This window comes from Bison bison, unplaced genomic scaffold, assembly GCF_000754665.1.
Source record: "Bison bison bison isolate TAMUID 2011002044 unplaced genomic scaffold, Bison_UMD1.0 scf7180017855246, whole genome shotgun sequence".
Lineage (NCBI taxonomy): Eukaryota > Metazoa > Chordata > Mammalia > Artiodactyla > Bovidae > Bison > Bison bison.
In genome coordinates, this window is record NW_011485819.1 from 126191 (window position 1) to 144054 (window position 17864).

Below are 17864 nucleotides of genomic sequence, written 5' to 3' on the forward strand. Positions count from 1 at the left end.
ATGAATTAATTTCCTATAATGCAAAGAGTTGGTCACAAGGAACCAGTTCAAGATACAGTGATGTTGTATGTATCTTACTCTTTGTGTTCCCAGAGATGGCATTCAGTGCATGAGGGCCAAGGGAGATGACATCAAAGACCAGAACATGCACTTAAAGGCTCTCCTTATGCAGGTAATCAGGAAGTATATTTAGACAGAAAATTCTGTTTTAGGCTTTCTATCTTGCAAGAGTATGTTAATGGGGTAAGAATTTGTCTTTTAAGAGCTCTTCTTTGTGATTTTCATAAATAGCTGTGTTAGGAATTCTTTGTGATTACTAAAATATTGAAGATTCTTTCTATTCTATTCCACCCTTTTTGGATATTTTCTTATTTAATGATCCAAGAACTTTACCTTCTCAAAGATATTCTTAGAAATTAATTTCAAGTACAAGGATTTGGGGAATTTTCATGGGCAGATATTTGTAAATCTGATGATAGTTTCAATTTATATGTTCTCTAAACATAGCCTGTTAATGTGCTAAAATATTAAAAGGTAAAGTAACACTTTTAGACCTTCATTGAATGGCTTTCAAGAACCCAAAGAATGCTATAGTAAGCAAGCTATTACTTTGAGTCCTACTTTTCTGTTCATATGTGAGCTTCAGCATCCTATCATGTTTATTGGCCATTTAGGGATAGTCTTCTGCCGGGAGCCGGTGAGGCATTCCGCTCGTGACAAAGGTCATGAGGAAGGAGGCTCGGCATACGCAAAGGCGGGATCGAGCCTCAGGAGTCCGCCCGGATATTCTCGAGCATTTTCCCCCAAAAAAACCAGAGTTTGCCTACTTTATTGCTTTGTGCTCTCACCTCTGACTTTACTGGGGGCTGTCCCCTACCACCATCTCGCTCTCTCTGTTGAAGAGTTAACTTACAGCTCCAATTAATAAAGTTCCTGGGCAATTAGGAGTGTTTAAATCCAAACCCCTCAGATGGCTCTCTAACTCGCCTGACAAGTTTACCCGGACTCCTACAGCTATGCATACGATTGTTTACAGTCTCCCAGCCTCGAGAGGCACAGGAAGCTTAAGATATTCAAACAGCTTTAGAGCCTCTCAGAGAGTTAGAAACTGTCAGAATAAACTAGTAAAGGATTCCATTGATGAGCCAATGCTTGTTGCCAAGTTTTCACATCCCCTGAATTGTATCCTTGAATGTGTATTAATTAATATAGTTGGTATGTAGAAAAAAATAAGTAGTGGCCTTGGTGTTAGTAACTTTAGACCCTTAAGGTAATAAATTCTTTCCTTTGTTGTATACCCATTACACATCCGCCCTATCGGAATGCAATTTTATCTTTGGAAGATGGCGCCAAAACCTTAAAATAATTACTCTTAGGGAAAATAAGTCTTTGTTGATAAGTCCTTGTCAAGAGTCATAAAATGTTAGTAGGCCTTCTGGCCAGAAGATGATGTAAATCACCTAAACCATTTGTATACGATAAATTTGCAGGAAAGAAATCCTGGTTTTTGATAAGAATCAAAGACTGCTGACTTTGAATCCCCTATTATCCTCTATGTGTAACTTAGGGTATAAAAGCCCCTGTTAAAAATAAAGCTACGGGCCTTGCTCACCAATGCTTGGTCTCCCCATGTCAATTCTTTCCTTTAACTTCCGGCTGAAGTCTCCATCTGGAGCGTGGATATCCTCTGCGACCACTTATTTGCCTGGGCTTCTAAGACCCACTCGAGAAGGTGTCTAAGGTGGGGCACCTTCCACTATTCGAGAGGGCGCCTGCGGCCTCCGTGGTCAGAGCTAACCTGGTGTCACGGGTTATATTGATTTTCCGCGTAAACCAAGCTACTCAGCCTCTTTTCTCCACTGAATTTTCCTACTGAGCTATCCTCATTCTATTACTCTTTATATCTTTAATTACCATTTGAATAGGTCGCCGACGCCGTCTCCCCTTCGAATACCCTGGATCAGCCGGGGCTGGTCCCCGGCAGTCTTCCTTTAATGGATTGTTTATATTTGTATTTACTTTAAATTTGAATCATTTACTAGTTAATTTCTTAGAGATCTTTGCTTATCTTATATATTTGCTTGGTGTATATCCTCTGGAGTCAAGTTATTTTTCAAATTAATTTTTTCAATTGGCCTTGTGGTATTGTTTCCCAAATCTTTATAAACATTTTTCAAATCATCAAATATATCTATTTGGGGTTTAAATGATTGGATAAGAAGAATTATCCAACCCTAGAATGTAGAAACTCACTTCCTTCATTAACTGGAAATTAAATATGAAGTAAATCTTGCTTTACTTTCTTTTAAGCCTTTAATAAATGTTGATTTTTGTGTAAGGTACTAGCTTTATGTACAATTTAATTAGCTTCCAGTTGGTAAGCTAGTTTTGCTACCTCATGTATTTAGTACCATGTCATTTTCTCATATATGGTCTTTTATCACTTGCCTTGGTCTATAAGATTGTTGTGATCAGGCAATATGTTTTAATCAGCCTTATATTTTCTTTCCTTTTTTGGCTGCCCCATGTGACTAGTAGGATCTTAGTTCTCCAACCAGGGATTGAACCCCAGGCCACTGCAGTGAAAGCACCAAGTCCTAACCACTGGACCACCAGAGAACTCTCACAACATTGTATTATAATAATATCTGAAAGTACCAGAAAATAATAAATCACAAGACATATTTTTGAATGAATAAACAAATTATCACAAGACTTCAGGAAGTCATATGTAACAATTATTTTTATAGATAAGTATGTCCTAAGCTCTGAAATAAAACACACAGAACACTATGGAAACAAGGAACAATGTGACTGAGTTTGTCCTCTTGGGGCTCACTCAGAGAAACCAGGGTCAGAAAATATTATTTGTCTTGTTCTTGCTCATCTACATTGTGACCATGGTGGGCAACCTACTCATTGTCCTGACTGTGGTGTTCAGTCCAACCCTGGATGTCCCTATGTACTTCTTTCTTGGCTACTTATCATTTATGGATGCTGTTTATGCTACTACAGTTAACCCAAACACATTTACAGACTTACTCTATGAGAAGAAAACCATATCATTCCAAGCGTGCATGATTCAGCTCTTTACAGAGCACTTATTTGGTAGTGCTGAGATTTTACTCCTGGTCATCATGGCCTATGACCGCTATGTGGCCATCTGCAAACCCTTGCATTATGTGACAATCATGAATAAGCGAGTGTGTGTCCTGCTGTTGCTGTTGGCTTGGGTTGGTGGACTGTTACATGCTATAGTTAATATTCTCTTTGTTTACTACCTTCCCTTCTGTGGCCCCAATGTTATTGACCACTTCATATGTGACATGTACCCCTTGTTAAAACTGGCCTGCACTGACACCCACATTATTGCCATCATAGTGGTTGCCAATGATGGCATAATCTGCGTGGTCCTCTTCATGCTCTTACTCATGTCCTATGGGGCCATTCTGCATTCCCTGAAGAATATTAGTCAGGAAGGGAGGCGCAAAGCCTTGTCCATCTGTGGCTCCCACATCACTTTGGTGCTCCTCTTCTTTGTGCCCTGTATATTTCTGTATGTGAGACCTCCTTCCATCTTACCCATTGATAAGTCCTTGGCTGTGTTTTACACCATTATCACCCCTATGTTGAACCCTCTAATCTATACTCTGAGAAACAGTGAGATGCAACATGCCATGGGAAAGCTATGGATCAGAAAAAGAACATGAAGCAACAGGGAAATGAATGACCAATTTTCAGTGAAGAATTGCTCTTCCCAGGAAAGCCTTTTGTGGTTACTTAACTGCAGTAAATATCTCCCCAGGATAATTAACTTAGTCATGATGAAAAGACTTATTATCTGAATATTTCCCATGATCAAAATATAATTTTAACATTTTAATGACTTCCTATTTTAAAGTTTATATTTTGCTTGAAATAGGTTTTTAAGATTTACACAATTTCTTTGGAAAATATGTATAGCTTTGGGTGTAAAATGACTTTATTAAAACTATAGATTTATGTTCTATATGATTGTCAGGTAGTTAGAATAAGAAAAAGGAGTCCAAAATGGCAGTGGCTAAAAGACAAAGAAAGGGAGAAGCCCAAAAAAATGGATCAAAAGAAAATCTGCAGGACTGGAGTGAAAACTTCAGCTGAAGCAAACACACTCCCCTCTTGGCTAGTGCAATTTGCATAGGGCAAGCTCAGGGGGCAGAAGACAAAACATACAAAAAGAGGAAGCCAAGACAGATCAAGTCCTTTCCTTTGGGATCGCCTGCCCTTACACCTCCAGGGTGTACTTTCCTTTAGTTGCTGAATAAAACTCTGAGCTGTAACCAAGCTGTAACACTGGTCTGCAGTTTCCAATCTTTGCCGCGGTGAGGCAGAACTAACAAAATTATACACTCCCCTGACACGATGAGTTAAGTCATAGTTAATACTGTGATTTATTTATTTAGTGTAAGTTTTTTTCTCATACTTTTCTCTTACATAATGTGATCTTTTTCAGAATTAATGAGGTGTATTACAGATTTCAGAAAAAAAAATAGAGTAAGAAATATTATATACATCTCACTTTAGTCCTCTTCACACAAAGACAGCACATATTAATATTTGATTTATATGACTTACTTTTGAATCTGAAAGATACTTTACACATATTATTTTGTTTCTATTTCTTAGTACAAGATGATTGATGAAGAATATTTCAGTGTGTAATATTAATCATCTTTAGGATGTTAATTTTTTAAAAAATTGATTGAACATGATGCATGTGCAGAAAAACAACCAAGTCTTACCTTTTTCCCAAATGGGATATCATATTATCTTTTTAAGTTTATCAGGTTTGCCTAGAGTCACACAATCAGTCAAAAGGAAAATCCGCTCTTACATTGTTCATTTAGGGAAGTGTCATGAATTTAAAATAAATGCAAAACTGTTTTTAACTGAAGTGGTAAGGAAAATCAAACAAATATCACCCCCAAATTTGCATTTTTATGAATAGAATTATTTGAATGTTTATCATTATTCTATAACTTAGTGATTTATAAATTAGGTAAAGGCAGTACAAGGTATGAATTCCATAGAATCCTATAACTCCATGACAGAGCTAAAGGTAACACATAGATTTCCATGAAGACACCCAATAATCTTTATGTTATGCATCAGTCTTTCAGAATAAGTTTTCCTGACCAAAGTTAAGTTTATTTAGCAGTTATTTATCAAAAGATGTACAGATGCTTTAAAAATAAAATAAATTTGTTAAAGGGGATATATTTTCTCACATATTTTATTTATTTTTGCAAATAAAACACAAACTTCCTTCTTCCATTGGAAAACACAAAAGACATAGCATATTTTATTTATTTATTTATTTATTTTAATTTTTTAACTTTATAATATTGTATTGGTTTTGCCATATAGATATTAAAAAGGTTTAAAATGATAGTTTATCAAGATATGGATGATGTTGAGGGAAACCAATAAGGGATTATACAGCACTGTCAACTATAAATTGGCACTGAGACTGAATTCACCAAGTGTACTTGCCAGCGACTGAACAACAAAAAGAGCATTTGCCATCTGCCTCTGTGGACATTGAATCCTGTGCTGCTATAGCTGCTGACCTTCAACACACCCTAAGGGGGATTAAGGGGAATTCAGTGAGGCACCCGGTGCTCCAGGGGAACTGGTGGAACAGACCTTTAGATAAATTCAGGAACTGATTTCAGGACCCCAATTCTTGCCAACAAATCTAGTGGAGGTGATGAAATTACAGCTTGTTGTTGTTCAGTCACTCAGCTGTGTCCAACTCTTTGAGACCCCCAAGAACTGCAGAATTCCAACTTTCCCTGTTCTTGGCCATCTCCCAGAGCCTGCTCAAATTCACGTCCATCAAGTTGGTGATGCCATCCAACCATCTGCTGCTCTATTGTCCCCTTCTCTTCCTGCCTTCAATCTTTCCCAGCATCAGGGTCTTTTCAAATGAGTCAGCTCTTCACATCAGATGGCCAAAGTATTGGAGCTTCAGCTTCAGCATCAGTCCTTCCAATGAATATTAAGGATCGATTTCCTTTAGGATTGACTGGTTTGCAGTCCAAGTGATTCTCAAGAGTTTTATCAAACACCACTGTTCAAAAGCATCAATTCTTTGGTGATCAGCCTTATTTATGGTCCAACTCTCATATCCATGCATGACTAATGGAAAAACCGTAGCTTTAACTATACAGACCTTTGTTGGCAAAGTAATGTCACAGCTTTTTAATATGCTGTCTCGGTTTGTCAACGATTTTCTTCCAAGGAGCAAGCATCTTTTAATTTCATGACTACAGTCACCATTTGCAAACAAACTTCCTACATCCGTTGGAAAACTGACAAGAAAAAAAAAATATTTAAAATGGGAAATTAAAATAGTTTTAAATATCATTTTAAAATGATAACCTATTAATTTATGGATAGAATTGGGGGAAACTAATGAGGGATAATATATTACCACTGAGGACCCAGCTACAGTAGGAAACCATTAAAACAATAAGGCCTGTGAGATCTAGGAGAGAGAGAGATCTCAGGAACCCAGATGGTCCATCCAAAAGGAGCAGCCTCAGCTAAAGGCACCCAGCCACTGACAACCCATAACAGGAACCAGGACAGTAAACCCCATGACATTTCTTATTTTCTTCTCACCTGCCTACTAATACTCAGCTAGTGCTACATCTTGGCTAGGAGGTAAGGGAGATGGTTGAAGCAGACCAAGGAAAAGAGCTGCTCAGGGTAGAGAAAGTGAGAAGTTCTAGTGGAAGAAAGGAATATATCTATCCATTTTTCCAACAGTTTATTTAATTGTTTTTTTTTGTTTGTTTGTTTTGTCTTTTTAAGAAAGAGAGTAAGCACTATTTTTTGGAGTTGCTCAATAAAGGAAAACACAGGGAGAGTCTTCCAACTTAATTTATTCAGCTAATTTTATTGAACAACAGTGTCAGTCTGACTCTGACTTAAGTGATAATTGATGAGGTGATGGCAAATACAGGCTTATATCTCAGACTTATTTAAGTATTTTTACAAGGAAGAAAGGAGTAAATTAGACTGTGTGTAAACAATATGCAGATCACATCCAGTTGTACAATTCATTTTAACTTTTAAGGACGTGTTTTTAACATTTTTTCTTGCTTGAGAAGCTCTCAGGTTTATTACATGGTGAGTACCTGGGCCTGGGTATCCTCCAACAAAGAACCAGGGACCACTTGTCAGAAGGTATGGAAGAAGAACCCGAGCATCCTTGTAGTAAGCTGAATTAAATAGCCTTGAAAGTTTACTCTTCCTATAAAATAGAAAAGGCAGCATGCTTACACACCAAGGAAAAAAATACTATTTATTATTAAAATGTGTTGGACTTACCTGAAAACCCAAAATATAAATTTCTCATCTCTTTGCTATTAAAAGCTTTGTCTTTATAGATCAGTTATCCACTTCTGAATTCATCAACAGCACTGAAATGCAATAAAACAAGATGAATGAGACTGAAGTCATTCTAGTGCGACTTACCCAGAATCCTCAGATACAGAGAATTCTACTTTTATGTTATTTTTCACCTACATTGTCACTGTTGTGGGCAACCTGCTTATTGTGGTAACTATAATCTGCAGCTAGACTTTGAATTCTCTGTTGAATTTCTTCCTGACCTTCCTGTCCTTGATAGATGCCTGCTATCCCTCTTTCATAATACTGAAAATGATAGTTGATTTGCTTTCTGATTCAAAAGCTATCTCCTTCAGGGGCTGCATGGCACAGCTCTTCATTGAACATTTCTTGGGAGCTTCACAGATTGTCCTTTTGTGGTTCTAGTCTATGAATAATAGGTGGCCATCTGCAGTGTGTATGTCTTAAGTCTCTCTGCATTATGTCACCATCATGAACCATCATATATGCTTCCTCCTGGTGGAGGTGTGTTGGGCAATGGGTTTTCAACAATTGGTTGTGCAAAACCTAGTCATTTTCTGGGTCCCATTCTGTGGCCCCAACATCATGGGCCATTTCATGTGTGACATTTTCCCCCAATATAATATGTTTGCACTGACACTTTCCTTGGTGGTTTCTTGGTTGCTGCTGAAGTTGGCAATCCTTGTCAATGCTTTTGTAATGTCTTGATGTTCTGTGTGATTTTCCTGTGCATGTCCAGGACTCATGGGGAGGACAAAGCCCTGTCTACCTGTGGCTTCCACATCAGAATTGTTGTCTTGTTTTCTGTAACTTCTATATTTATGTATCTGCAACCAGTAACTACTTTTCCCATGGGTAAAATCATAGCAGTAATACTGTCATCTATACAGTAAGGAATATAGAGGGCAAAAATGTCATTAAAATATTATTAAACAGGAATACAATTTCAGATAAGAAGTGAGTCAATAGGAAGATTTTATTTCTATCATGATCTTTATATGTTCATATATTTTTTATATATTTTACTGATATTGATAGCTCAGTTGGTAAAGAATCCTGCTGCAGTGAGGGAGACCTGGGTTCAATTCCTGGGTTGGGAAGATCCCCTGGAGAAAGCAAAGGTAATTTTTATGTTTTCATGATCTTTATATTTTCATCTTTTATTACTATAAAGACTTTCCCAAACCCCTCATCTGACACTAACAGGACTACTGCAACATAGGCAGAGGTAGTATTTAGATCTGCATTCTCCTAAATTTAAATGTGATAGTCTTTCAAACACTTCAAGAGACATCATCAAAAACAGCATTTCATCAGACTCTCTCTTCTTTTATAGTAATAGAAAATTTATTTTTCCTTTCTCATTATAGAGTTGTATAAGGTGCCTATGATTTAAGTAGTCGGTACTCAGAAAGCTGTATGGCTTACTGGTATATATGATGATGTGAAATATAAAATAGAAGGAAGATACTTGTCAATACTCTCTTGATATACACTTGATATGCTAATATTGAAATTATATTTTATTTCTTGCCCTGTTGGGTAAAAGTGTCAGTGATTATGAAAATTAATTGCATTATATTTAAACTGATGACTAAATTTTAAAGTATTTCCAAATAAAAAAAATAAAATTAAAATTTAGTGATCTTACTTTATAGACAACAGTGGAGGCTCATAAAATAGCTAGATCATAAAATATGTGTCAACTTTGAGCCTGAATACTCTTATTCCATATCCTCTAATGTTTTCATTATACAGAATCCCTTCAGGGTTGGTGTTTGATTGATGAAAATCTCTTTGTTTATATGCCATAGAAAGTTACACTGTTTTGTTAACAATTATTTGTAGCCAGCAAATGAAAGTGTTTTTCAAAAACACGTAGTAAAATATATATAGAAAACACTTCACTTATTATAAAGTTGTTTTAATACTTATCTCCTTGAATTGGAAGTCTTATTTGAAAACTGCTTTATGAGATTACTTATAAGAGATATATAAAAAGAACACGGGGATCTTTACTTTTCAATTGCCCAAAAAAAGTATTACTCAGGTAAACAAAACTTATTCTTAATGAATTTTAGCTCTTTTCCAAAATGAGGTTGGCTACTAAAATACAAGTCTGTGTATATGTCATTGATGTGTTTATAGTATCTTCTTCTGATAGAAAGATTCAGCCTCCCACTACATGAATAGCAGAGATGGTCACAATAAAGGACAGAAATGGTATGGACCTAAAAGAAGCAGAAGATATTAAGAACAGGTGGCAAGAATACACAGAAGAACTATACCAAAAAAAGATCTTCATGACTCAGATAATCATGATGGTGTCATCACCAAACTAGAACCAAACATCCTGGAATGTGAAGTCAAGTGGGCCTTGGGAGGCATCGCTATGAACAAAGCTAGTGGAGCTGATGGAATTCAGTTGAGCTATTTCAAATTCTAAAAGATGATGCTTTGAAAGTGTTGCACTCAATATGCCCATAAATTTGGAAAACTCAGGAGTGGCCACAGGACTTGAAAAGGTCAGTTTTTATTCTAATCCCAAAGAAAGTCAATGCTCAAACTGCTGCTCAAAGAATGCTCAAACTGCTACACAATTGCACTCATCTCACACGCGAGTAAAGTAATGCTCAAAATTCTCCAAGCCAGGCTTCAACAGTACATGAACCATGAACTTCTAGATGTTCAAGCTGGATTTAGAAAAGGCAGAGGAACCAGAGATCAAATTGCCAACATCTGCTGGATCATCAAAAAAGCAAGGAAGTTCCAGAAAAACATCTGCTTTATTGACTATGCCAAAGCCTTTGACTGTATGGACCACAACAAACTCTGGAAAATTCTGAAAGAGATGGGAATACCAGACTACCTGACATTCCTCTTGAGAAATCTATATGCAGGTCAAGAAGCAATACTTAGAACTGGACATGGAAAAACAGACCGGTTCCAAATAAGGGAAGGAGTACATCAAGGCTGTATATTGTCACCCTGCTTATTTAACTTATATACAGAGAACATCATGAGAAACACTGAGATGGATGAACCACAACCTGGAATCAAGACTTCCAGGAGAAATATCAATAAGCTCAGATATGTAGATGACACGACTGTTATGGCAGACAGTGAAGAAGAACTAAAGACCGTATTCATGAAATTGAAAGAGGAGAGTGAAAAAGTTGGCTTAAAGCTCAACATTCAGAAAACTAAGATCATGGCATCTGGTCCCATCACTTCATGGGAAATAGATGGGGAAACAGTGGAAACATTGACAGACTTTACTTTTTTTGGCTCCAAAATCACTGCAGATGGTGCCTGCAGCCATGAAATTAAAAGACACTTGCTCCTTGGAAGGAAAGCTGTGACCAACCTAGACAGCATATTGAAAAGCAGAGACATTACTTTGCCAGCAAAGGTCGGTCTAGTCAAGGCTATGGTTTTTCCAGTGGTCATGTATGGATGTGAAAGTTGGACTATAAAGAAAGCTGAGCACCAAAGAATTGATGCTTTTGAACTGTGGTGTTGGAGAAGACTCTTGAGAGTCTCTTGGACTGCAAGGAGATCCACCCAGTCCATCCTAAAGGAAATCCGTACTGAATATTCATTGGAAGGACTGATGTTAAAGCTGAAACTCCAATACTTTGGCCACCTGATGAGAACAGCTGACTCATTGGAAAATACCCTGATTCTGGGAAAGATAGAGGGCAGGAGGAGAAGGGGACGACAGAGGATGAGATGGTTGGATGATATCACTGACTCAATGGACATGAGTTTGAGTAAACTCCGGGAGTTGGTGATGGACAGGGAGGCCTGGTGTGCTGCGGTTCATGGGGTCAGAAAGAGTCGGACACGACTGAGTGACTGAACTGAACGTGATTTGTGCTCTTGAAAGTTTTGTTTTTAGAACATGTTTCTCTGTGTATTTAAATGAGTGAAGCTGCCCAAAAGAATAATTTAGGTACCTGATTTTGTAAAATTAGTCTCTGAAAATATCAAACATCTTAACATACCTTACCTAGTTTCTTATCAACGATGATAAAATCTATGTGTTATTCCTTCTGCTTTCCTTCTGGTTTATCCTTCAAGTTTAAGAATCTGTATTTCTGTCTCTCCAGGGCTGTTAACCACTCTGTTCTTGAATCTGTATTCTAGAAATGACTTTCCTGGTATACCTCCAGGAAGTCTTTGAAAAATTATTTTTATGGACAGGCTTCACAGTTTTAGAGCTAACTCTACTCTTTTTTTCTTTTTCATGCTTGACTAGGCCCTGGGGTGCTGGACTAGACAGGTATACAGGTTCTAAAGTTGTCTCTTTAACCACACTGTAGATATTTAAGAAGAGGTTGAATGACCACTCAATGGGACATTTTGAATACACATCAATCTTTATGAGGTTGAGAATAATGACTTTGTCAGTACATGCTAATTATCATATGACTATTGCTTTAATTCCAGAGTTGAAAGACAAGTTGAAGACATTTGCATGATGACACTTCAGAAATAATCCATATCCCTTATAGTTCTTTCTTTATTTTTTTCAAATCTTCATTTAGATTGCCTTTGGCGTATGCCATCACAAATATCACAACACAATAATATGTGTGTGTCTAGTCAAACTAGGTTTAGTCACAAGTTTTCAGTTTTCCTAAATTATTTTCCTGTGTGACACATGTTGCTCATAATGACCAGATTCTCTGAATCCAGTTGACAGTTATGTCCAATTTATTTTTCTTATTAATGAAAGCATATTTGAATGTGTTGAGTGAGGCTGCTTCTATGCAGAAATATTCCTGAGTCAAATTATATTACATTTATTTACAAAATTATTTCAAATGTTAGTACTGATTTCTTTCAGTAGATAATTATACTGAGCTTTACAGTTGGTGACATGTAATGTCACTTTACTTGTAAAATATTAATTTAAAAGTAAGGATCCTGGTCCAGGATCTAGTGAACTGGCATCTTATTTCCCCTTGGCAAATGGCTTTCTTATCCCACATCTTCTATTTCCTTGTTATAAATTGTCAATATTATTGCCTATTTTTCTACTCCATTTGGATATTGTACAATTAAATTTAAATGAAAAAAAATACATTTACCATCTCTGAATACAATTGAAGAGTAAATTATTTTCATCATTATCATGTCGATCTAAATCCAGAATTGGCACAAGAAACAACTTCTTTGGAAAAGTACTGTATAATTTACCTGATATGAAGTGTCAATATTATAATAGGGCTTAGAACCGATCACTCAAAGTAAATCCGAAGGCAGTATTTAAAAATTATGACTGGCATGGATGGTAGATCAATTTAAAATATTATAGTAAAAATTTAAAATTCAGATAGTTGACTGCCTAAATATTTTACTTTACAATACTGAATATTCAATCTCCATATTAAGCTCATTTGTTATCAGAAACATAATTTCATAAATATTCTTTTTTTTTCTCTTATAGTATTTGACCTTCATGTAGACTCAAGGAAAAGTTCAAAATTAAAAATGAGTACTATAGAACTTTTCCTCCACTGTTGTATTAACTTACTTGAAATACTTAATCATTGGCAGAGCTGCTAATGATGATGTAATACCTCTGAGGTCCTGTTAGCCACAGCTAAGAAACTTTACAGAATTTGCCCCCAAACAGCATATATAGAAGTGCTTTGAAAGCTTATCCAAAGATACCATTTATAAATTAGAAAATATGCTTATTGTAGCTGAGCTAGTTGGTATTTTGCTAGTTTACAATTTTACTTCTTTCTTGGTGAAGTAACTGTTGCTGGAACCTATATCAGACACGTTCACAGGTGAGCCTTTTTTTTTTCCAGGAAATTGTATAATCATGGACTCTGAGAATTAAATATAACCGGCATATCATATAACTATCCCTCATCCTCACTTGACACTGAAATTCCTTTTTCATCATACAAAACATCGAGAATGACAGACTCAAGTACAATGCCACCAACTTAGAAGTAAAATATCTCAGGGCCTCTTTGTATTGATATGATTTTAAATTAGTTAGAATCATATTGCAATTAGTTAGAATTAAATTAGTTGGAATAATTATACAATTTAAAAGAGCATCTACAATTTTCTTGACTTTACAGAATGTTAGTATGATATTTCACAATTTTTAAAAGCACCTGTTAAAACTACACATTGATTAAAGAGATGCACTATATTGTAATGATCTATTTCTCCAGTGTTGAACAATCCATATAATTTCCAAATTTCCCACAGATCATAATAACTGTGTTGAGCATACTTGTAAATATTTATATTTCTTCTCTAAAAATATTTTCCATAGGATTTATTAGTAGAAAGAGTATTGTGGAGATAAAGAAATATGAAAAAGTTATTTCTGCTTCTTCCTAGTTATTTTCAAAAAGCTTTCAGTAATTGCATCTAAATCTTGCTTTACATCATTTCACTACTTTCTAATCTGCTGGGGGATCCCACCTCAGAATAAGGAAATGTAGTGGGACTGCTGCACCTTGTTTCCACACATGTACAAAATTTAATTCAGGTGATTACACAGTAAACCTCTATACCCATTTATCTTGGAAAAGAAAGACTTATTTTTTGTAGAATATATTTCATTATGTTTATATGTCCTCATCTCTTGTTGTTGAGAAGTTGTCCCCCCAGGTCTCTTACACTTGTAGTAATGAAGTGTCCTGTAACCAGGAGTGATAATGCTGGGTACTATGGGAAGATGGGAGAAGAAGGCATGAGAATGCATGTAGTGGAAACAGAAAGAGTGGGAGACTCATGCTTATCATGGAAGGATGCCTTGCTGCTCTTTGGTAATGAAATTTCAGCCATTAAGTGTATTTAACAGGGACGTTCTTGATGACTGTGTGAACAATATGTATTAACATGCACACTGATCTTCCAATAGATCCTTATTGAATGAGTGAACTTGTAATAAGTACTTATCACAGGTAAAAGGTTTTATATATGTTTCTGTTAGTCTGTGTATTACCGTTGTTTAGTCACTAAGGTGTGTCTGACTCTTTGTGATTCCATGGACTGTGGGGAGTTCTGCCCATGGAATTTCCCAGGCAAGCATACTGGAGTAGGTTGCCTTTCCCTTCTCTAGGGGATCTTCCTGATCCAGGGATTGAACCCACATCTCCTGCTTTGGCAGGCAGATTCTTTACCACTGATCCACCTGGAAAGTCGAGTCTGTATGTACATGTTTATATGTGTAGTACATTATCTGTTTTACCTAGAAGTCTATTTTGTTCTGTTCTCTACATTAAATTTTATTTTTAGAACTCTGAAAATAAGGATTTCCTTTGCTTAAAAAAATTATTGTGTACTGAACAACTTCATGCAAATTTTTTTCAATCCAAGTCTAGAGAAGCTAGCTTGAATATGACTGAATATGATTATGTTAAATTATATGTGGAACAGAATTTTAGAGAATAAAAATATCAATAAAAATGCCATCATTATCTTGAAAGTAAAATGATCCAATAATATATTATTTCCCAGAGGCAAAGAATTATTTTCATACTTACCCCATAAAGGGTGTCAAAACCTATTAAACTAGAAAGCAATGCCTTTCAAATGTTTATGTTTCTCATCAAGTAGAGAAAAATGACAAACAGAGCAAGAGAAAAAGAGCACTAATTCCTCTTAGGTTTATAGTCTGGTTGTTGTTGTTTAGTTGCCAAATTGTGTCTGACTCTTCTGGGACCCCATGAACTGTAGCTGGCCAGGCTCCTCTGTCCATGGGATTTCCCAGGCAAAATTACTGAAGGGGGATGCCATTTTTTGCTCAAGGCAATCTTCCTGGCCCTAGGATTGAACCCTGGTCTCCTGAATTTCAGTTGGATTTTTTACTGTTGAGTCACCAGGCAAGACCTTACATTCTGGGGAAGAGTCATACTCTTACCCATGGAAAATGGCAATTCACAAAGTATTTCTGCATCATCTAGTATCATCTAATATGTTTCAGACATTGCAGATACTATGCCAGGCACTATGGTAAGTGAGAAAACACACTTGAAGAGTATGTGTGTTTTGAAAGGGACTAGACAGAGTGTGTCACCAAGGACTTATAATCATTCCCAAAACATCTAGTTTATGACAGATATTTATTGATGTTGTCTGTCTTTCCACAGTTAAAACTGAAGGTTCAAATGTAAACACCCATGAGAAAATAACTCTTACTTTTGTGCAGCACTTCTCAGCTTACAAGATACATCTGAAAATTATAATTTGTAAGACGATAGACATAGAGGAGGGCTGGGGTCATGGAGTACTGTGATGACAGTACATGAAGCTGGAACCAGAATGAGAATCCAGGGCTCATGTAGAGAGCCCAGTGTGTTCTCAGTAAACTGCACATCAGGTCTTGCCCGATAGATATTTTACGGTTGACAGGGGACAGGTGTCTGAAGCTAAAAAGCCATCTTGTAAGAAGTAGGAAGACTTGAAAGAAGTACTGGAACAAAAGTGCCAAAGGCATGCTCCACTGTTAAAATGACTGCACTATTTTCATTCTCAGAAATTCAGACCACAATTCTTTCATGGTTAAAAGTATCACTCATTTTTTTTTTTTTTTTCTGTTGTAGGTAATTCGGGGCCCAGGAAAGATGGCTATTTCCTAAATGGACGTCCTTACACTGCCCAATAATGTGACTGAATTTGTTCTCCTGGGACTCACGCAGAATCCACACGTACAGAAAATACTCTTCATTGTCTTTCTGTTCATTCTCCTATTCACTGTGCAGGGCAACTTGCTCATTGTCATCACCATCTCCCTCAGCCCCACGCTTTCTGCTCCCATGTATTTCTTTCTCACTCACTTGCCCTTTTTAGATGCCTTCTTCACCTGTGTGAGCATGCCCAAATTGATCATTGACCTGTTGCACCAGAGGAGAACCATCTCCCGGGGTGGCTGCCTGACTCAGCTCTTTGTGGAGCACTTTCGGGGAGCATCAGAGATCATCCTTCTCATCGCCATGGCCTATGACCGCTATGCGGCTATTTGCAAACCTCTGCACTACATGGTCATCATGCGAAAAGGGCTCTGCCAGCTCCTGATGGTGGTGGCCTGGATCAGGGGCCTCTTGCCACTGAGCAGATTCTCTTTATGGTCGACTTGACCTTCTGTGGTCATGTGTGATTTCTTCTCCGTAATGGAACTTGCCTGCAGCGACACCTACCGACCCGGAATGGTGGTGGCAACTAACAGTGGGGGCATGTGCGTGCTTATTTTCTCCATGTTATTGGTCTCTTACATAGTCATATTGAGGTCTCTGAAATCCCATGGCTCTGAAGGCAGGTGCAAAGCCCTCTCTACATGTGGCCCCCACTTTACACTAGTGGTGTGCTTTTTTGTCCCTTGTATATTAATGCAGTTGCTCCCTGTAGCCACTTACCCTAAAGACAAGTGGGTGGCTGTGTTCTTTGCAATCTTCACTCCCATGCTAAAACCTATTATTTATACAGTGAGAAATGCAGAGGTTAAAATGCCATGAGGACTTTGTTGAAGAAGATAATAACTTAGAGTATTCAAGAGCCAATTTAGTGATCATTTGTGTACCTAGGGAGGATTGTACCTGTTGTAAATTGTGAAAGAATACTAAGAATTTGCAGACCACTGGCAGAAAATAAATATCTAGAATCTAATACTTATTGATGATTTAATGACTAGGTATATTTTAGGCACATTCATCAATTTTGCTGCACTTTACCAAGGCTTCAATGTTCGTGTTCATAGATTCAGACTAGACAATGGAAAGAACAAGCATAGACCCCTACTTTGGTGACTGTAGAATAAGATTTTTCCTCCAGAGTCTTACTGCTGCTTTAGTAAATTCTTCATATATGTTAATTGGATGAAATTTTTTTTCCATAGAATCTTGATCTCAAAAAAAAAAATGTTTCCCCCTTTTTGCTTAGTCTGTGTTAAAGCAAATAGGGGATAGAAATTCTTCAATAGATACATGGGGAAGGGACATTTGAGTGTGGGAATCACAGCTTATTATTTTTTTCTTAATATACTTTGAATTTACCAAAAGCAAAAAGAGAGAAACCCACAAAAGGAAAAACATATAATTCATAATCTATCTCTAGTTCTTCTTTGGAATGAAAAATAAACCAGAGATTTTGAAATTACTCTTAATATGCTCTTATTTTCTTAACTTCATGGATCATAGTGTTTCTTAAATATAAAGTGAACATTTTGTCTTTCTATACTAAAAGTTGAAGAACCATTTGAAAAAGGTTAAGCATCTTTTACAAATCTCAACATAAAACCATAGTTAGGTTCCAAAGCTGTTGCTCTGTAGGCCTCCTACATATATTAATATTTACATTAAATGAACACTTTAACTACCAGGTGCATTCACCTCAGTTTATATATACATGTAATAAACTAATGGTTCCATTATCAATATCCCCACTTTACAGAGAAGGAAATTGAAGCT

At 36.7% G+C, this 17864-nt stretch overlaps 1 protein-coding gene and 2 pseudogenes across 1 annotated transcript; all 3 read left to right on the forward strand.

Annotated features, from left to right (window-relative positions):
* The first annotated feature begins 2792 nt into the window (after positions 1 to 2792).
* LOC105001990 (olfactory receptor 4A47-like) lies at positions 2793 to 3710 on the forward strand. The gene has a single exon (XM_010858442.1). The coding sequence runs from the start codon at positions 2793 to 2795 to the stop codon at positions 3708 to 3710; it is 918 nt and encodes a 305-aa protein (XP_010856744.1).
* Positions 3711 to 7474: 3764 nt separating this feature from the next.
* Positions 7475 to 8312, forward strand: LOC105001997 (annotated as a pseudogene).
* Positions 8313 to 16040: 7728 nt separating this feature from the next.
* LOC105001936 lies at positions 16041 to 16942 on the forward strand (annotated as a pseudogene).
* Positions 16943 to 17864: the final 922 nt, after the last annotated feature.

Coding starts and splice junctions, on each gene's coding strand:
- LOC105001990 (XM_010858442.1), top strand. CDS start 2,793: ATGGAAACAAGGAACAATGTGACTGAGTTTGTCCTCTTGGGGCTCACT.